At 43.1% G+C, this 15,386-nt stretch overlaps 1 protein-coding gene across 7 annotated transcripts in view; it reads left to right on the plus strand.

Moving 5' to 3' along the window:
- The window catches only part of LOC146664476 (solute carrier family 45 member 3), a 43,360-nt gene extending 28,670 nt beyond the window's left edge, over positions 1-14,690 (plus strand). For all 7 annotated transcript variants that reach the window (XM_085411567.1, XM_085411571.1, XM_085411569.1 and 4 more), the window contains 4 exons: positions 843-1,033; positions 1,152-1,815; positions 12,472-12,737; positions 12,816-14,690. In XM_085411567.1, coding sequence (XP_085267693.1) covers positions 843-1,033; positions 1,152-1,815; positions 12,472-12,737; positions 12,816-13,259 — 1,565 coding nt within the window. In that variant the 3' untranslated portion in view covers positions 13,260-14,690. The remainder of the gene's footprint in view (positions 1-842; positions 1,034-1,151; positions 1,816-12,471; positions 12,738-12,815) is intronic.
- Positions 14,691-15,386: the final 696 nt, after the last annotated feature.

Here is a 15,386-nt window from a genome sequence, read left to right on the forward strand (position 1 = left end):
GACGCTATTTGCAACCACCCTCCAGGTGCAGGGCACAGATCCACCAGAGCTCAGACTTTCTGCAGAAACTGGAACTTGCGGTTAAGCTGGATCAGTTTGGAGGAACGAGAGCGATGACCTGTTTCTTTGGTGGTAGAATTGATCTTTTCGGGTCTTTCTGACCTTAAGTTTCTTCCCCATATTTGCTGCTTTACTTTTACGCCGGACTCTAACACACACGTGTCACGTTAGAGGTGCTGCAGAATAGCGTTCATGATTAACAGGCTTCTGTGTATTTTTATTTTTCGTGCGTTCTGTAAACACTTAAATGAAGGACAGCGTGGCCACTGGGCACGCACGAATTCCTTTTGATGAGAAATGATGTAAGAGTACTTCACGGGGCACCTTCTTAAATGTCAAAATCTAGCCCTGAGATCTCATCACATTAGATCTTGTGTGGACCAGCGTCTCATGGTGTGTTCTAATTAGCCAGACCCAGCCACGTGTGAAGGATGACTGCTACCTTCAGGCAGCGAGCCATCTGTAGGAACCGTCACCTCAGCAGTCATTAATGATGGCAGAGACGCATGCAGTTCACCCCTGAGGTTGATAACAAAGAATCTAAGGCAACCAGTAAAAATCTGGCTCCATTCGACCAGTTCTAGTATCTTTTAACCATACTGGTGTTTGTGGCAAAGACATGTTTGAGTTGATAGGGATTGGTTTTGATTTTTCCGCCACATCGACATCTGTGAATACATGTTTTCCCCAACATTGTCTGTGTTTCTTTATGCTTTGTCTTTGCATCTTATGGTTTGTTAGTATGATCTCTGACTTCTGTGTTTGCCTGGTTGTACCTGCAGGCATCGGGCCAGTGCTTGGCCTGTTGTTCATCCCCCTGATCGGCTCAGCCAGTGACCAGTGCAACAGCAGTTACGGCAGGAGGCGGCCTTTCATCTGGCTGTTGTCGATGGGAGTCCTTCTGGCGCTTTTCATTATTCCCCACGCTGACGTCCTGGCAGCCCGCGTTGCATGGGGTGGCCGCACGCTCCAGGTGTGTGAAATGTTTGTTTGAATTTGAGTTTTTCAGACAAAGGGTAAATTCTTCCCGAGAGTTTATTCGTTTGAAGACTGTGTCCTCCATATAACCTTGCGTTTCCTCCGTGTTCCAGGTGGGCTTCCTGATCCTTGGTGTTGGGCTCCTTGACTTCTGTGGACAAGTTTGCTTCACACCGCTGGAGGCTCTTCTGTCAGATTTGTATCGGGATGAGGAGGACTGCAGCCAAGCCTTTGCCATGTTCTCCTTCATGGTGAGCTTGGGAGGCTGTGTGGGTTATTTGCTACCTGCGCTGGACTGGAGTCACGGCCTCCTCTCTGTTTACTTGGGAGGCCAAGCAGAGTGCCTCTTTTCCCTCCTCATCCTCATCTTCATCTCCAGTGTGCTAATCACCATGAAGGTGTCCGAGGAACCCTCTTGTGCCAACAGCGGCGCGGGAGAGTCGGGATCTCTACTGGAGCCGGGGACCGGTGTGATGGAGGCCGGCCGGTGTGGCGTGCCACGCTCGTGCTGCTACCTGCTGAAGTGCAAGCTGAGGCTCCTCAAGTCTGGACCCCTGATGTGCTTACTGAGGACATGCTGGTCCATGACGCCGGCCATTTACAGGAGCTACTGCCACGTTCCACGGGTGATGAGGCAGCTGTGCGTGGCTCAGCTCTGCAGCTGGATGGCTGTCATGTCTTTTATGCTTTTCTACACAGACTTTGTGGGTGAAGGCCTTTATGAGGGCGTGCCCAGTGCATTACCAGGGAGTGTGTCCAAACAAAGATATGATGAAGGTCAGATTCCTCTTTTTACATTACGTGCATATGATGTAAGATTTATGTCTTGCATCTTTATAAATGTGTTTGTAGCTCTAGACAGTATGGCATTGCCAAAAAAAAGTCTTAAATGCACAAATAGCTGATTACCGGTGCTCGTTGTGCTAATCGGATGCAGGACGTGTCCTCCTCTTTTTGTCATCGTGGCACACAGCTGACCTGGAATCCCGTGTATCTGTTATCATGCATCCGTTTCTGGTCTGTCTCAGGGTATCTGATATAGACAGAAACGATGGCTGAGACTAACACACCGATACAACACTGCAGATAGGATTGTGAGCGTTTTGTGAAGTTTTACCTTTTTTTTTTTTTTTTTTTTTTTTTTTTTTTAAAAGCATGTCAAGTAAATCCACTCCAAAATTTCAGGTATTGTGCTCCACTCCTGCTTAGGGCTGTGCGATATGCCGAAATATATCGGATGACAATATAAAAAAATGTATTGTTTCATAATACAGTCTCGCTTTTATTTCTTGCTGTCGTAAAACGCCATTTACTGCAATATTTCTTCATTGTTTTAGATGACTGTTAGCAACAGTCACTGCGGCACCACAGAAAGACCAGCCAAACACATCGACAAGCTCGTTTCTAAACGAGGGGCTGCGCTGTGCAGAAAACTGCAAATTACGCAGCAAAAGGGTCCCCACCACAGAAAGCTGCTGAGCTGTTTGATTGGACCCGAGTGACCAATCATGCCAGGCAGAGGCAGGACTTGGTGCCAACCAACTTTAGTTATTTTTATTTATCAAACATTTAATTTACAAATGAAATTTGAATTAATTTTAGTTTACTTAATTTGACAGTTAAGCCATGTAACATTTTTTCTGTTATAGCCTGCTATTAAAACTGTCACCATCATCACCCACAAATATATTATTTACTTTAAGATCATATAACCATACAAGCCCACGCGTGTTCTGACGTCTGGGTTTGTGCTTTTTAATGTGCAAACGTTTTCCTAAAGTGCAGCTGTGCCCAGAAAATGTTATTACCTAAAACAAAATGCAGCAAAGCAGTAATGGAATACATTTTCATTACCTCCTCTCACTACAGCAGGGATAAAGATTTCACTACTCAGTTTTTCTAGTCAGTCAGTCAGCCACCACATGAGACAGCCACTGGGGGGCGTGATGATCAGTCTCCATGAGGAAGTGGCATCAAAGCAGAGATGATATCTGAAGGATTCAAATGCCACTTCATTGCCAAACACTCATTTCTACCATCAAGTACCTCACCTCTCTGCCCAACATCTTTCAACAGAGGAATAACACTGGCCTCCCTCTTTGTAGGAGGACCGCATCTCTGCAGGATGAATGGCTCGATGAATGCTGTGGAGAACAGCCTGGATCTCTGAATGCTCTTGTGCATTTCTCCATTACCTTAGTACCTTGTTAGGGGCTAAATTCTTGGTGAAGTCACTCAACTCTCTGCAAATGGGGGGTACATTTTCTGTACCACCCAACCAGGCATATGAAGCCTTTCAGCTCACCCTTCCTCTCAGTGGAACAGGAAAGGACTGGATAGCATCCATTTTCCCAGCTTGTAGCTTGACCCTGCCTAACTAACAACAAAGCTCAGGTACTCTATGGGTACCTGTGCAGCGGCGAGGGCTGATGCCCAACCCAAGAGGCTTTATGTTGTAGGATTTATTTACTCTTCCCAGTCCCAACTGTACACCACCACATCATCCAGATATTCTACTGAAAATTCGGACATATCGCTCAGCAATTCAGTCACTGAAATGTGGCTGGCGCCCCCTGGAGGCCAATGATATAACTAAACGGGTACATACCCTCGAAGGCTGTGAGTTCTCTTACCTCTGGTGCTGAGGCCAGCTGCCGATATCCTTTAGTTCAGAGTGCTGATGTGTTTAGGTCCAGGATGTTTTTCCTAACAGATCATCGATTCCAGGCGTGAAGCACGGATCAAAGTCAGACATGGAATTTAAATATCTGAATTCAATACAAAATCTCTGCATCTTTCTTTGGCACCAGATCAATAGAGCTGCACCACTCACTACTGGAAACGTCAACTTTCTGCAGCACTGGTACCAATCACTCTGGAATCCTGTAGCTTCTCTCCTGAACGGAGCGTCTTCCAGCTGACTTGTATTTATATCTGGACAAGAGCCGTAAACGCTGGGGTCCCACCAAAGAAATCTGGGTGTAAGAATGGTTTGCTGCTGGGGACGGGACAAATGAGATGGGTCAACTGAAACTGCCTCTTCTTGGCTCCATGGGGAGATTTCTTAGTTACCTCCTCGTCATTTACTTCACAAACCAACAACTGACGGTGTACAGACTTCTGACAGTCCTGGAATGTAATTTGGTGGATTCATCCAGCCAGAAAAATGTATACCCTGCGTTTGACCTCCACCCCGCCCCCCCTGTTTACCTACTTGGTTGAGTAAAGTAGGTCAAAGCGGCCATTATCTATTTAAAATAACTTGAAAGTACATGTTCCCATACTTTTTGGCAGATTCCCAATAAATATCAAATAAATATTTAAGAGTTCTCGCACAAGTTTTTGCTTCTAAATATGTGTTTTCTTAAAGTACAACATTTTATCTGAAGCACAAATATGCTCAGAAAAATGACCATTATGACCTTAAAGAAAATATAATTTACTCTAAACCAGTAAGAAATCACCTGTTCACTACAGGTAGCTAAACCTGTCTAGCTGTCCTTCCGACACCGCTACCATATATACTATAAATGTATCCTTAAATCTGGGGATCCCCCCCCCTTTACCTTTTGCCCTCTCTCATTTGACATTTTTATCCATCCATCCACATTCTTTTCATACTCCTCTTTGTCCGCCTCTTTCATTCTTTACTTTGTTTACTTTCTAATTTTCTTCTGTTCCTAGTCCCGGTGCTTGCTGGACCATGAGGAATGTCACACTCAAAAAGCATTAATGTCAAGGAATCGGCACACAAAGAGCGTGTTCATTCAAGTCAACTAGACGGCCAAAGCACACATATCTGAGGTCTGAGTTTCATTTGTTTAATCCGAAATGCAGCGACTGTTATTACGCCACATCCTTCTGTCTGCAGATGTTCCTCCGGATGACGGTGATCTGTGTTGATTACAGTTGCATGGCCCCCTTTTTTTCTTAAGAGTAACCACTGTGCATTATCTGTAACATCTGTACCACAGAAAGTTGTCTTTGCACAGTACAGCTGAATCAGCTGTACTGTGCAAAGACAACTTTGCACAGGTCGCATCAGAGCATCAGGCCGTATAGTGTGAGACCTGCATCGTGACCTATGAACTTCTAACCCCTGCGATTTAATTGTACAGTTTGAGCAGGAGCTGAATAACGTGACTGAAAAAAATCACAGTGTTTGCCCAGCTTAATGCAGACTGTTTAAACTAAACAAGCTGCTGTTTCACATAATAAACCCTGTCAGCCGCAGTATTGCCTTCTGTTTTAACAGTTAAAGCAGTAGAGACGAGCTGTTTGCATGTGCGTGGAACTCTAGCGTCATTAACCAGGTTAGCTGTTAGCTTACAGCTCACGCTAGCTAACCAGCGAGCAGTTAAAAAGACAGCCGAAGCTGCACAAAACACCCACAAACTTATCTCACTACAACGTAGCGCCGAAAACATGACTCGCAGCTCGACACAGCTACTGTAACATAAGACTGACATCCAGCTAACCACAGCTAAAAGATATTTAGAGAAAACTTACTCAGGTTACACGAGCTGAGTTGTTTCACGCTGAAAAGTTGTTGTTTTGTTCTCACTGAAGACACCGACGCTGAAGACAGAGCTGTTCTTTTGTGCTGCTTTTAAGAGAAACATCCTTTGTATGTGAGGCCAAGGCTGTTCATCCTCTTCAGCTCTAGCGTAGACGACTGGCTCTGCCATGTTTTCATGTTTCTTCTTTACGTGTGTCGCTACTTTGAAACGCTTGGGCCGCTCTGCCCGCCACAGTTTCAAACTGGTCATGTGACTGCATGGCCACATCTGATTGGTAAAAAGTTACCGGAAACTCCACTGGCAGCATGTTATCTAATGTGTTAAACGAATTACTTTTTCAAAAAGTAACGAGTCGAATTTTGCAAATGTAGCGGAGTAAAAGTACCGTTTCTTCTTCACAAATGTATTTAAGTAAAAGTAAAAAGTATTGTGCAAAAAAGGTACTTTAAAAGTACATTTTTTTTTCAAAAACTTACTCAAGTAAATGTAACAGAGTAAATGTAACTCGTTACTACCCACCTCTGCAGCTGATTCAGTAGCATTCTGGCTCCCTCCCTTATCTGTCAGGGCTACAGTTTAGTGCTCATTACATGTGGTAGTGTTTGAAAATGGAGCTCATTAACTTTGCTTTCCAGGAGTAATATCATAAACATACTCTTCCATGTTAAGTTAGCTGCTGCTTGCTATGCTACTGAACTTGACCCTGACTGTTTACCAAGAGCACCTGGAGGTCAGAACCACAGCTGGGAGAAATAAATAAATAAAGACATTTAACCCTTTAAAGCCGGTTGGAGCCGGTGTTCTGCACGCTCCATTTTGCGTAACTATTTTTAAATCCCGGTAGCACTGCAACCATGTGAGCTAGCGCAATAAAATTGTTTGCATATGAAACCGGAGGAGTTGTACTTGCATCTTATGCCATTAGCTTGTCCTAAGTCACAGTTTCCTTCCACATGTAGCTTTGCAAAAACTGCATAAAAAGCACTTGCAGCAACAAAAACATAATATTCCAGAAACACGCTTTGCCGATCCGATCAGCTGTTTGTAACACTTCCTACACTTCCGCCAGGACATGGCGAACCATCGCATGTCCGCCATGTCCTGGCCAAAACCGGAAGTGTAGTTTTTTACCATCAGGGCCTCATGAGCCTATACTGGTGTTTTTTTTAGAAGAAGAAAGTGTGTACATTATTGTACTTTATTGAGCCCCGTGGGGAAATTGCTCTCTGCATTTAACCCATTCACTCAGTGAAGCAGTGGGCAGCCATTGGGCGCCCGGGGAGCAGTGTGTAGGGACGGTACCTTGCTCAGGGGTACCTCAGGGTAGCTGTTAAGGGGAATCGAACCCCCGACCTTCCGATCATGGGGCAACCACTCTACCTACTGAGCTATCCCTGCCCCAAAAGTTATGTTTGACTTTATGACTTTCTGTGTCGTTTCTGGGATGCTGAGGACTCATATTGCACTGCTGGAAATAGTTTATTTTGATGCACATGCTGTTTTTTTGCAAATTTGCACTATAATATTTATTTTCGTTTTTCCTGCAGTATATAGAAATTGGTGTATTTCAAAAATAAAACTATGAAGACACTCAAAATAAATTTCTTGTGGTGGGAAACTATTTTGTGCAACTTTTTTTGTATTTACAGTTTTGAGGGATAAGCCTCTTAAATTTCTCTAACTACAAATATATGTTAAAAAAAACAAAAACGATTTTTAAATTTTTTTGCAGTTTATTGCACTTTTTTTTCGCAATTTATGTAATTACTATGCACTTAATGCAGACATATTATTAAAATCTGGGCTATAATGGTTGTATTGATGTACATCAACTTGAAATGCTCCCAAAAATGGCTCCACAGCATGTAAAAATATAATATAAGCTCTGGCGGACTTGGTTCTATGGTAGGTCTTAAAGGGTTAAGCATGAGAAACTTGGAAGGACAAACTGGGAACATAAAAAGCAAGTCCTTTTTAAAATAAAGTCTTACCACTGACTGTTTTTGCCCTTCTTTCCTTTTTCTGGGCAGCAAATCTCATTACTAAACAATTCTGAGAATCTTTATAAAGATGGAAATGTTTTCATTTTAATATTTTGAAAGCGAGAGGATGAAATTAAATGGGCAATGCTATTATTAGAAAATTATATTTACAGTGTTTCTAATCATTATATACTGCTTTTGAAAAACTGTCTACTGTGACCTGTAATATCAAGACTTGTCTCTCTGGTTTTAGATGCATCACATTGTTAAAAATTTCCACTTATTGTTAACATTATTTAAATTCAATTCAGTTTTATTTATACCGCGCCAAATCACAACAACAGTCGCCTCATCGGAAGGTAAGGTAATCGGAAGGTTGCCGGTTCGAGCCCCGGCTTGGACAGTCTCGGTCGTTGTGTCCTTGGGCAAGACACTTCACCCGTTGCCTACTGGTGGTGGTCAGAGGGCCCGGTGGCGCCAGTGTCCGGCAGCCTCGCCTCTGTCAGTGCGCCCCAGGGTGGCTGTGGCTACAATGTAGCTGCCATCACCAGTGTGTGAATGTGTGTGTGAATGGGTGGATGACTGGATCTTAATGCGGCAAATCTCCGTTAGCGAGTTAGCACGAATTGTCCCCGCCGTGTGGCTGCACGGCGTTGATGCGTTAGCGCGGTTAGGTCGTTAATGCATTAGTGCCATGCAGCCCCATGCACGGGGCAATCCGCGCTAACTTGCTAACAGAGATTTGCCTTCCTTTCATACGCCGATGACTCCCAGATTTATTTCCCACTTAAAAAGATAAATGGCTTCTCAGTAGACCCGCTGCTCAGATGCCTTGATGATATAAGGGCCTGGATGGCTTTGAACTTTTTACATTTTAATGAACAGAAAACAGAAGTGATGGTTTTTGGTGGCGCTTCTGAGGCCACTATTATAGATCTTGGTTCACTAGCACAGTATGTTAAACCAGTCATCACTAATCTGGGAGTTAAAATAGAGGCAAATCTTAAACTTGAAAGCCAGGTCAGAGCTGTTGTAAGATCTAGCTTTTTTCATTTGAGGGAATTAGCCAAAATAAAGCCTATCTTATCAAAACAGCATTTTCAGACAGTAATCCATGCCTTTGTTACTTCTAGGCTGGATTATTGTAACGCACTTTATTTTGGGGTTAGTGATGCGTCCATTAGGCGCCTGCAGGTTGTGCAAAATGCTGCAGCACGTCTTTTAACTGGAACAAAAAAGTTTGAGCACATTACCCCAATTTTAATTTCACTCCACTGCATATTTTAGGATTGTTTTTAAAATTCTCTTATTTGCTTTTAAATCTCTTAATGGCCTGGCCCCCCCTACCTCTCGGAGCTACTACAACCATATACACCTCCCCGTTCCCTTAGGTCTGCCAATCAGCAGCTCCTTAAGGTACCAAAAACTAAGTATAAATCTAAAGGTGATCGTGCTTTTGCTGTAGTTGCTCCAAAGTTGTGGAATGATCTACCCTTGCATGTTAGGCAGGCCTTTTCTCTCTCTGAATTTAAAAGTCTTCTTAAAACATATTTATTCGCTGAAGCCTTTGGCATTGATTAGAGGGGTTGACTCAATTTGTTTTGACATGTTTCAATTTATTTTAGTTTTTTAGTTATTTCTTTTATCTTATCTCATTTTAATTTTCTTTACTTATGCTTTTAGCATGTACAGCACTTTGTGAACTCTGGTTTTATGTTAAAATGCTTTATAAATAAAGGTGGTATGGTATATCAAACATCCTTGAAAGAGTAGTTGTCAAACAGCTAACAGATCATCTGCAGAGGAATGGTTTATTTGAAGAGTTTCAGTCAGGTTTCAGAGCTCATCACAGCACAGAAACAGCTTTAGTGAAGGTTACAAATGATCTTCTTATGGCCTCTGACAGTGGACTCATCTCTGTGCTTGTCCTGCTAGACCTCAGTGCAGCGTTCGATACTGTCGACCATAATATCCTATTAGAGCGATTAGAACATGCTGTAGGTATTACAGGTACTGCACTGCAGTGGTTTGTATCATATCTATCTAATAGACTCCAGTTTGTGCATGTAAATGGAGAGTCCTCTTCACCCACTAAGGTCAATTATGGAGTTCCACAGGGTTCAGTGCTAGGACCAATTCTGTTTACATTATACATGCTTCCCTTAGGCAGCATCATTAGAAGACATAGCATACATTTACACTGCTATGCTGATGACACCCAGCTCTATCTGTCCATGAAGCCAGATAACACACACCAATGAGTTAAACTGCAGGAATGTCTTAAAGACATAAAGACCTGGATGGCCGCTAACTTTCTGCTTCTTCATTCAGATCAAACTGAGGTTATTGTACTCGGCCCTGAAAATCTTAGAAATATGGTATCTAAGCAGATTCTTACTCTGGATGGCATTACCTTGGCCTCCAGTAATGCTGTGAGGAACCTTGGAGTCATTTTTGACCAGGACATGTCCTTCAACACACATATTAAACAAATATGTAAGACTGCTTTCTTCCATTTGTGCAACATCTCTAAAATTAGAAATATCCTGTCTCAGAGTGACGCTGAAAAACTAGTTCATGCATTTATTACTTCCAGGCTGGACGACTGTAATTCATTATTATCAGGAAGTCCTAAAAACTCCCTGAAAAGCCTTCAGCTGATCCAAAATGCTGCAGCAAGAGTCCTGACAGGGACTAGAAAGAGAGAGCAGATTTCTCCTGTTTTGGCTTCCTGTTAAATCCAGAATTCAAAATCCTGCTCCTCACATACAAGGTCTTAAATAATCAGGCCCCATCTTATCTTAATGACCTTGTAGTTAGAGCAGGGCGATATGGCCAAAAATATTTATCACCATATACATTTGAAAATTTGTGATAACGATATAACTGACGATATAATTAACACGAGACAAAATACTTTACGACTCCACAACTTTATTAGTGCAAAAAAAAACCCATCAATGTATTTTCACTTAAACAAGCAGCTGTTTTTTATGTGCATTAATGTTATATAAAAATGTAACAGTGCAAATTCCTCGCTGACAGTTTAACCAAAAGGCATTTCCAGTGGAAACTGGCCGACACATCCTCAGCATAACCGTGTATAATATCCACAACACTTAAAAAGAGGTAGCTCAGCAAAGTCGCACTGAAACATTTGACAGATTTTCGAGCGCCGTGCACATAAAATCGTTTCGAGGTCAGTAAACACAACCAGAGTTCATACATGAGGCACACGGGATTATAAGGGGCTCTGTCGACTTTCAGAAAAATCAAAGGATTGATTTTAAGTGCGCCGTATTTTCCAAACAACACAGTAATAACGACGGCCCGCTAGCATGCGCTACCAAAAATAGTGCTTTGTTGTGTATCTGACGGACGAAAGCCAAACCAGTTCCACACCAGTGAAGCTGCAGCATTTTTACAAACCAGTTCTGGTTCATCTGTTTCATTCAACGATCCGCTCTCGCGCTTCTCATTCTGCGTCACCGCCATGTGCGTATGAAAACAAAGGCACTGCACATTTTACCCATATTTTATCACAATATTTCATTTTCTTATCGTTGCCCAACATTATACCGGTATTACCATGAACGGTATGATATGGCCCAGCCCTACTTGTAGTAATAATAATAATAATAATAATAATAATAATGGATTGGATTTATATAGCGCTTTACAATACCACTATTCATTCACTCTCACATTCATACACTGGTGGAGGCAGCTACAGTTGTAGCCACAGCTGCCCTGGGGCAGACTGACAGAAGCGAGGCTGCCATATCGCGCCATCGGCCCCTCTGGCCAACACCAGTAGGACCATATCACCCTATTAGAGCACTTCGCTCTCGCTCTGCAGGCCTACTTGTTGTTCCTAGAGTATTTAAAAGTAGAATGGGAGGCAGAGCCTTCAGTTTTCAGGCCCCTCTTCTGTGGAACCAGCTTCCAGTTTGGATTCAGGAGACAGACACTATCTCTACTTTCAAGATTAGGCTTCAAACTTTCCTTTTTGCTAAAGCATATAGTTAGGGCTGGACCAGGTGACCCTGAATCCTCCCTTAGTTATGCTGCAATAGACGTAGGCTGCCGGGGATTCCCATGATGCATTGAGTTTTTCCTTTCCAGTCACCTTCCTCACTCACTATGTGTTAACAGACCTCTCTGCATTGAATCATACCTGTTATTAACCTCTGGCTCTCTTCCACAGCATGTCTTTATCCTGTCTTCCTTCTCTCACCCCAACCAATCACAGCAGATGGCCCCGCCCCTCCCCGAGCCTGGTTCTTTCGAAGGTTTCTTCCTGTTAAAAGGGAGTTTTTCCTTCCCACTGTCGCCAAAGTGCTTGCTCATTCGGGGTCATATGATTGTTGGGTTTTTCTCTGTATCTATTATTGTACGATCTACTGTACAATATAAAGTGCCTTGAGGCGACTGTTGTTGTGATTTTGTGCTGTATAAATAAAATTGAATTGTTATGGCGTTAACGTCATTTTAACGAGATTAACACTGACAGCACTACTATTAACACATAGTGAGTGAAGAAGAAACACCCAGAACCCCCCAGCAGCTTGCACCTATTGCAGCATAACTAAGGAAGGATTCAGGAACTTTGACAATAGTGAGTAAGATTTGCTGTTGGTCAGCCTGTGACACCCCCTCCAAACAGCCCATGCCTTGGGTCAGCCTGTGTGTGTCTCTTTTCAGCATTATTCTAAACTTGATGCTGTGTAACGATTAGTCAGACCAAACTAGGTGTCCGTGCTGCAGAGTTCAGCAAACGTCACTCCAAGGCACTTTTTTTCACTAGAATGCTTTCTAGAAGGAGTCAGTGCAGAATATTCGACTGCAGCTGATGACATAAATCCATCTTTTATCGTCCTTCACTCGTTTTGCTCGTTCTTATACTTTCTCGACGCTGTTGTTTCTTTCAGGAATCCGTATGGGCAGCATGGGCCTGTTCCTGCAGTGTGCTACCTCAACCTTTTTCTCTCTGGTTATGAGTCGTTTGGTTCGGCATTTGGGATCCCGGTGGGTTTACCTGAGCAGCATGGTGAGCTTCACAGTCTCCGCTTTGGTCATCTGCCTGTCCAAAAGCGTCGTCTTGGTCACTGTAATGGCAGCTCTCACTGGCTATGCATACGCGACACTGCAGACCCTCCCTTACACACTCACCTGCCATTACCACAAGGAGATAGAGGTAAGTATAGAAGTAAGAACTGGATATTCAAAGACATGTTTTAGATGATTACAGTCAATGATTCCTTTCTCATTTCAGGTCTACATGCCAAAAAGAATAACCAAAAGCAGACATAAAAACGGTGTAACAGCCATGCGGGACTCTGTGTATTTGACTCCTGTGGAAGAGGAGGGTGGACTGAACCACCAAACGGGGCCTCCTTACAGGCACGCCTTGTTCAGCCAGGACAGTTACGAGTACTACCCCGGCCCGCAAAGCCAAAACGGTTCGTCTCACAGCGCCAACGCTCCCGAGCAGGACGAAGCCGAGTCGGGCTTTGAGAAACGCGGTGTGGGCTTGGACTTTGCCATCTTAGACAGCACCTTTCTCCTCTCTCAGGTTTTCCCCACCCTCTTCATGGGCATGATTGTTCAGTTTGCTCAGTCCGTCACTGCCTATATCGCTTGCTCTGCCATCTTTGGAGCTGTCGCCATCTACCTGGCCAGTCAGATTGTCTTTGACCAAAAGGACCTCAGAAACTGAGTGATGGGATCGCCAATAATCAACCCTTCAGGTTCCACGAGTGGTACTCGCTGCACTACTGTTCCCAGAAAGCCTTTTGCTAGTAACATTTTTTTGCTTTCAGCGACACTCTGCATTAAGGTATATCTGTTAGCGTGTGGCGTGTGAAACTGGCTTACCGAAGATAAAGTCAGGAGCCGTTTGCCGTGTTATAGCAGGAATTATCTGCTACCAGAAGAGTCACCACCTGCTCAGGTCCGATGAGGTACAGTGTGTACTGAAACCTATTGAATTCAACAGACGTGTCTCTTTAAAACTGTCACGGCATAATTTCTGTCCACCTTTTTCCTCAGGTACCTTCAAACAGATTTACTGTACAACCCGTCAACCTCGAATACACCAACTAACTTTTCTGAATCGTATTTTTTAATTATCTTAAGCTACGGTTTTACACAGTGCAGTCGGTTTTTGTCTTTGCTCACTCGTCTTCACTGTCACTAAGGCATTTTCCATAATGGTCATCTTACATAATGACATTTAAAATTAAATTAGGTGAGCGTGGGGAGTCGTCAATCTAATGCAAGATGGCAGAACAGACAAATTGGTTTCTTCAGAAATATGCTACTTTATTCATTAATTTGAGAGCCTCCAGAGATGGTCTTGCCAACTCTGTATGATCTCTTATTAGACCGTCCCTTCCTGCTAAATGTCATCATCTTTCTACTTTATAATCGACCTTTTTTCTGTCAAATGTGCTTTCGTCATTACACTTGTCTAGTCTCCACCATAAGTAAACTAACTCCATACGTGGGTGGGGTACATATGGGGATGTGGTAGTTCTGTTGGGCCATCAGTATCCATTTCTCCTCCTGGGATTGGTCACGTCCAGGAGGACGATGGCATGTGGGAGTCACCGAAAGGTGAAAATGTGACTCATTTTCTTCAGTCACAGCATCTCATCCTTATTTAACACCTATGGGAAATTTTGTACCAGTGGTAGACGGCAATCGCGTGCACCGTCAGGGTGTTTCATTCCTGCTGTATATTTCCAAAGATTTGGAGCGGCAATGCCAAGGCCTGTTCTGGCCCAAAGCCTTATTAGGAGACCTTTTTTTCTTTCAGCAGTCAGTGAGCTATACTCTGAGTCTCCTCTTATCCCTCCCTTCCTCGTCTAGTGCCATCTTTTAGTGCTGTTTACTGCGAATATTTGCATACATTTTTACTGTATAATCCCTATGGGAATTTGTTATGCAACGTGCTGAAGTGAAGTTTCTGACTGTGATGATTTAGCAATTAGGCTGTTCAGCTGAATGGGAATATCGCATCAAATGTCCTTTGTGTAGATAATCAAGAGAGGTAATCTAGACTAGTGGACTGCTTATCCTGTCGAGTAATAATAACACACTTTCCCCGTTGCCTAAGCCCCGTTTAAGTTTTTTTTTTTTTTTTTTTTTAAATGACAATCTAGGACATCCAGATGGGCTTGTTATATAATCCCAGACGTGAACGGTAAACACGCAGAGTGATGTCTTATGGATGCCCACGTCATAGCAACCGTTCTGGAAAACATCTCCCAAAAAGTTATGCAGTGCATGTCAACATTTGGTTACTGAAAATCATGCAAGCAAGGGCGATGGAGGCCGTGCGTGTTTGTATGTATGCATAACATGGAGGACAGCTTGCAAGAAGTCATGAGTAAGTGTGAGAGTAATAGTTGGTATGACTCAAATGCAGTTTTTTGTTTCTTCTCTTGCTGCACCGACAGCAAGAGGAAAGAGTAGCCTGAATAATGCTTTACATCACGGAGCATCATCTTGGCCAAATGATGAAGAATCCATGTTTGTGTCAGTTCTTGCTGAGAATTTGTGTGGAGTCCTTCTTTTCTGATCCTACACAAACTGTTCGGTTGGTACAACAGAAGGATCCTATTTCCTGCATGGAAGACCAGAGAATTTGTCATGTTGACATTACTGCCAAGCAATCGACTTATCCTCCATGTCTAGCATTAACTGAAAGGTTGTTTTACAAGTGCCTGTACATTTTCCAAACATGTTTTGTACATATGTATTTATTTATTATGCTTCTATTACAATATAGCATGTATTAAAACTATTGGACTTTTTTTTTCGGCATCTGTCACAGGTGCAG

This window comes from Rhamphochromis longiceps, linkage group LG7 (assembly GCF_057381845.1).
Source record: "Rhamphochromis longiceps isolate RC_006_pf linkage group LG7, R_longiceps_female_GT1.1, whole genome shotgun sequence".
Lineage (NCBI taxonomy): Eukaryota > Metazoa > Chordata > Actinopteri > Cichliformes > Cichlidae > Rhamphochromis > Rhamphochromis longiceps.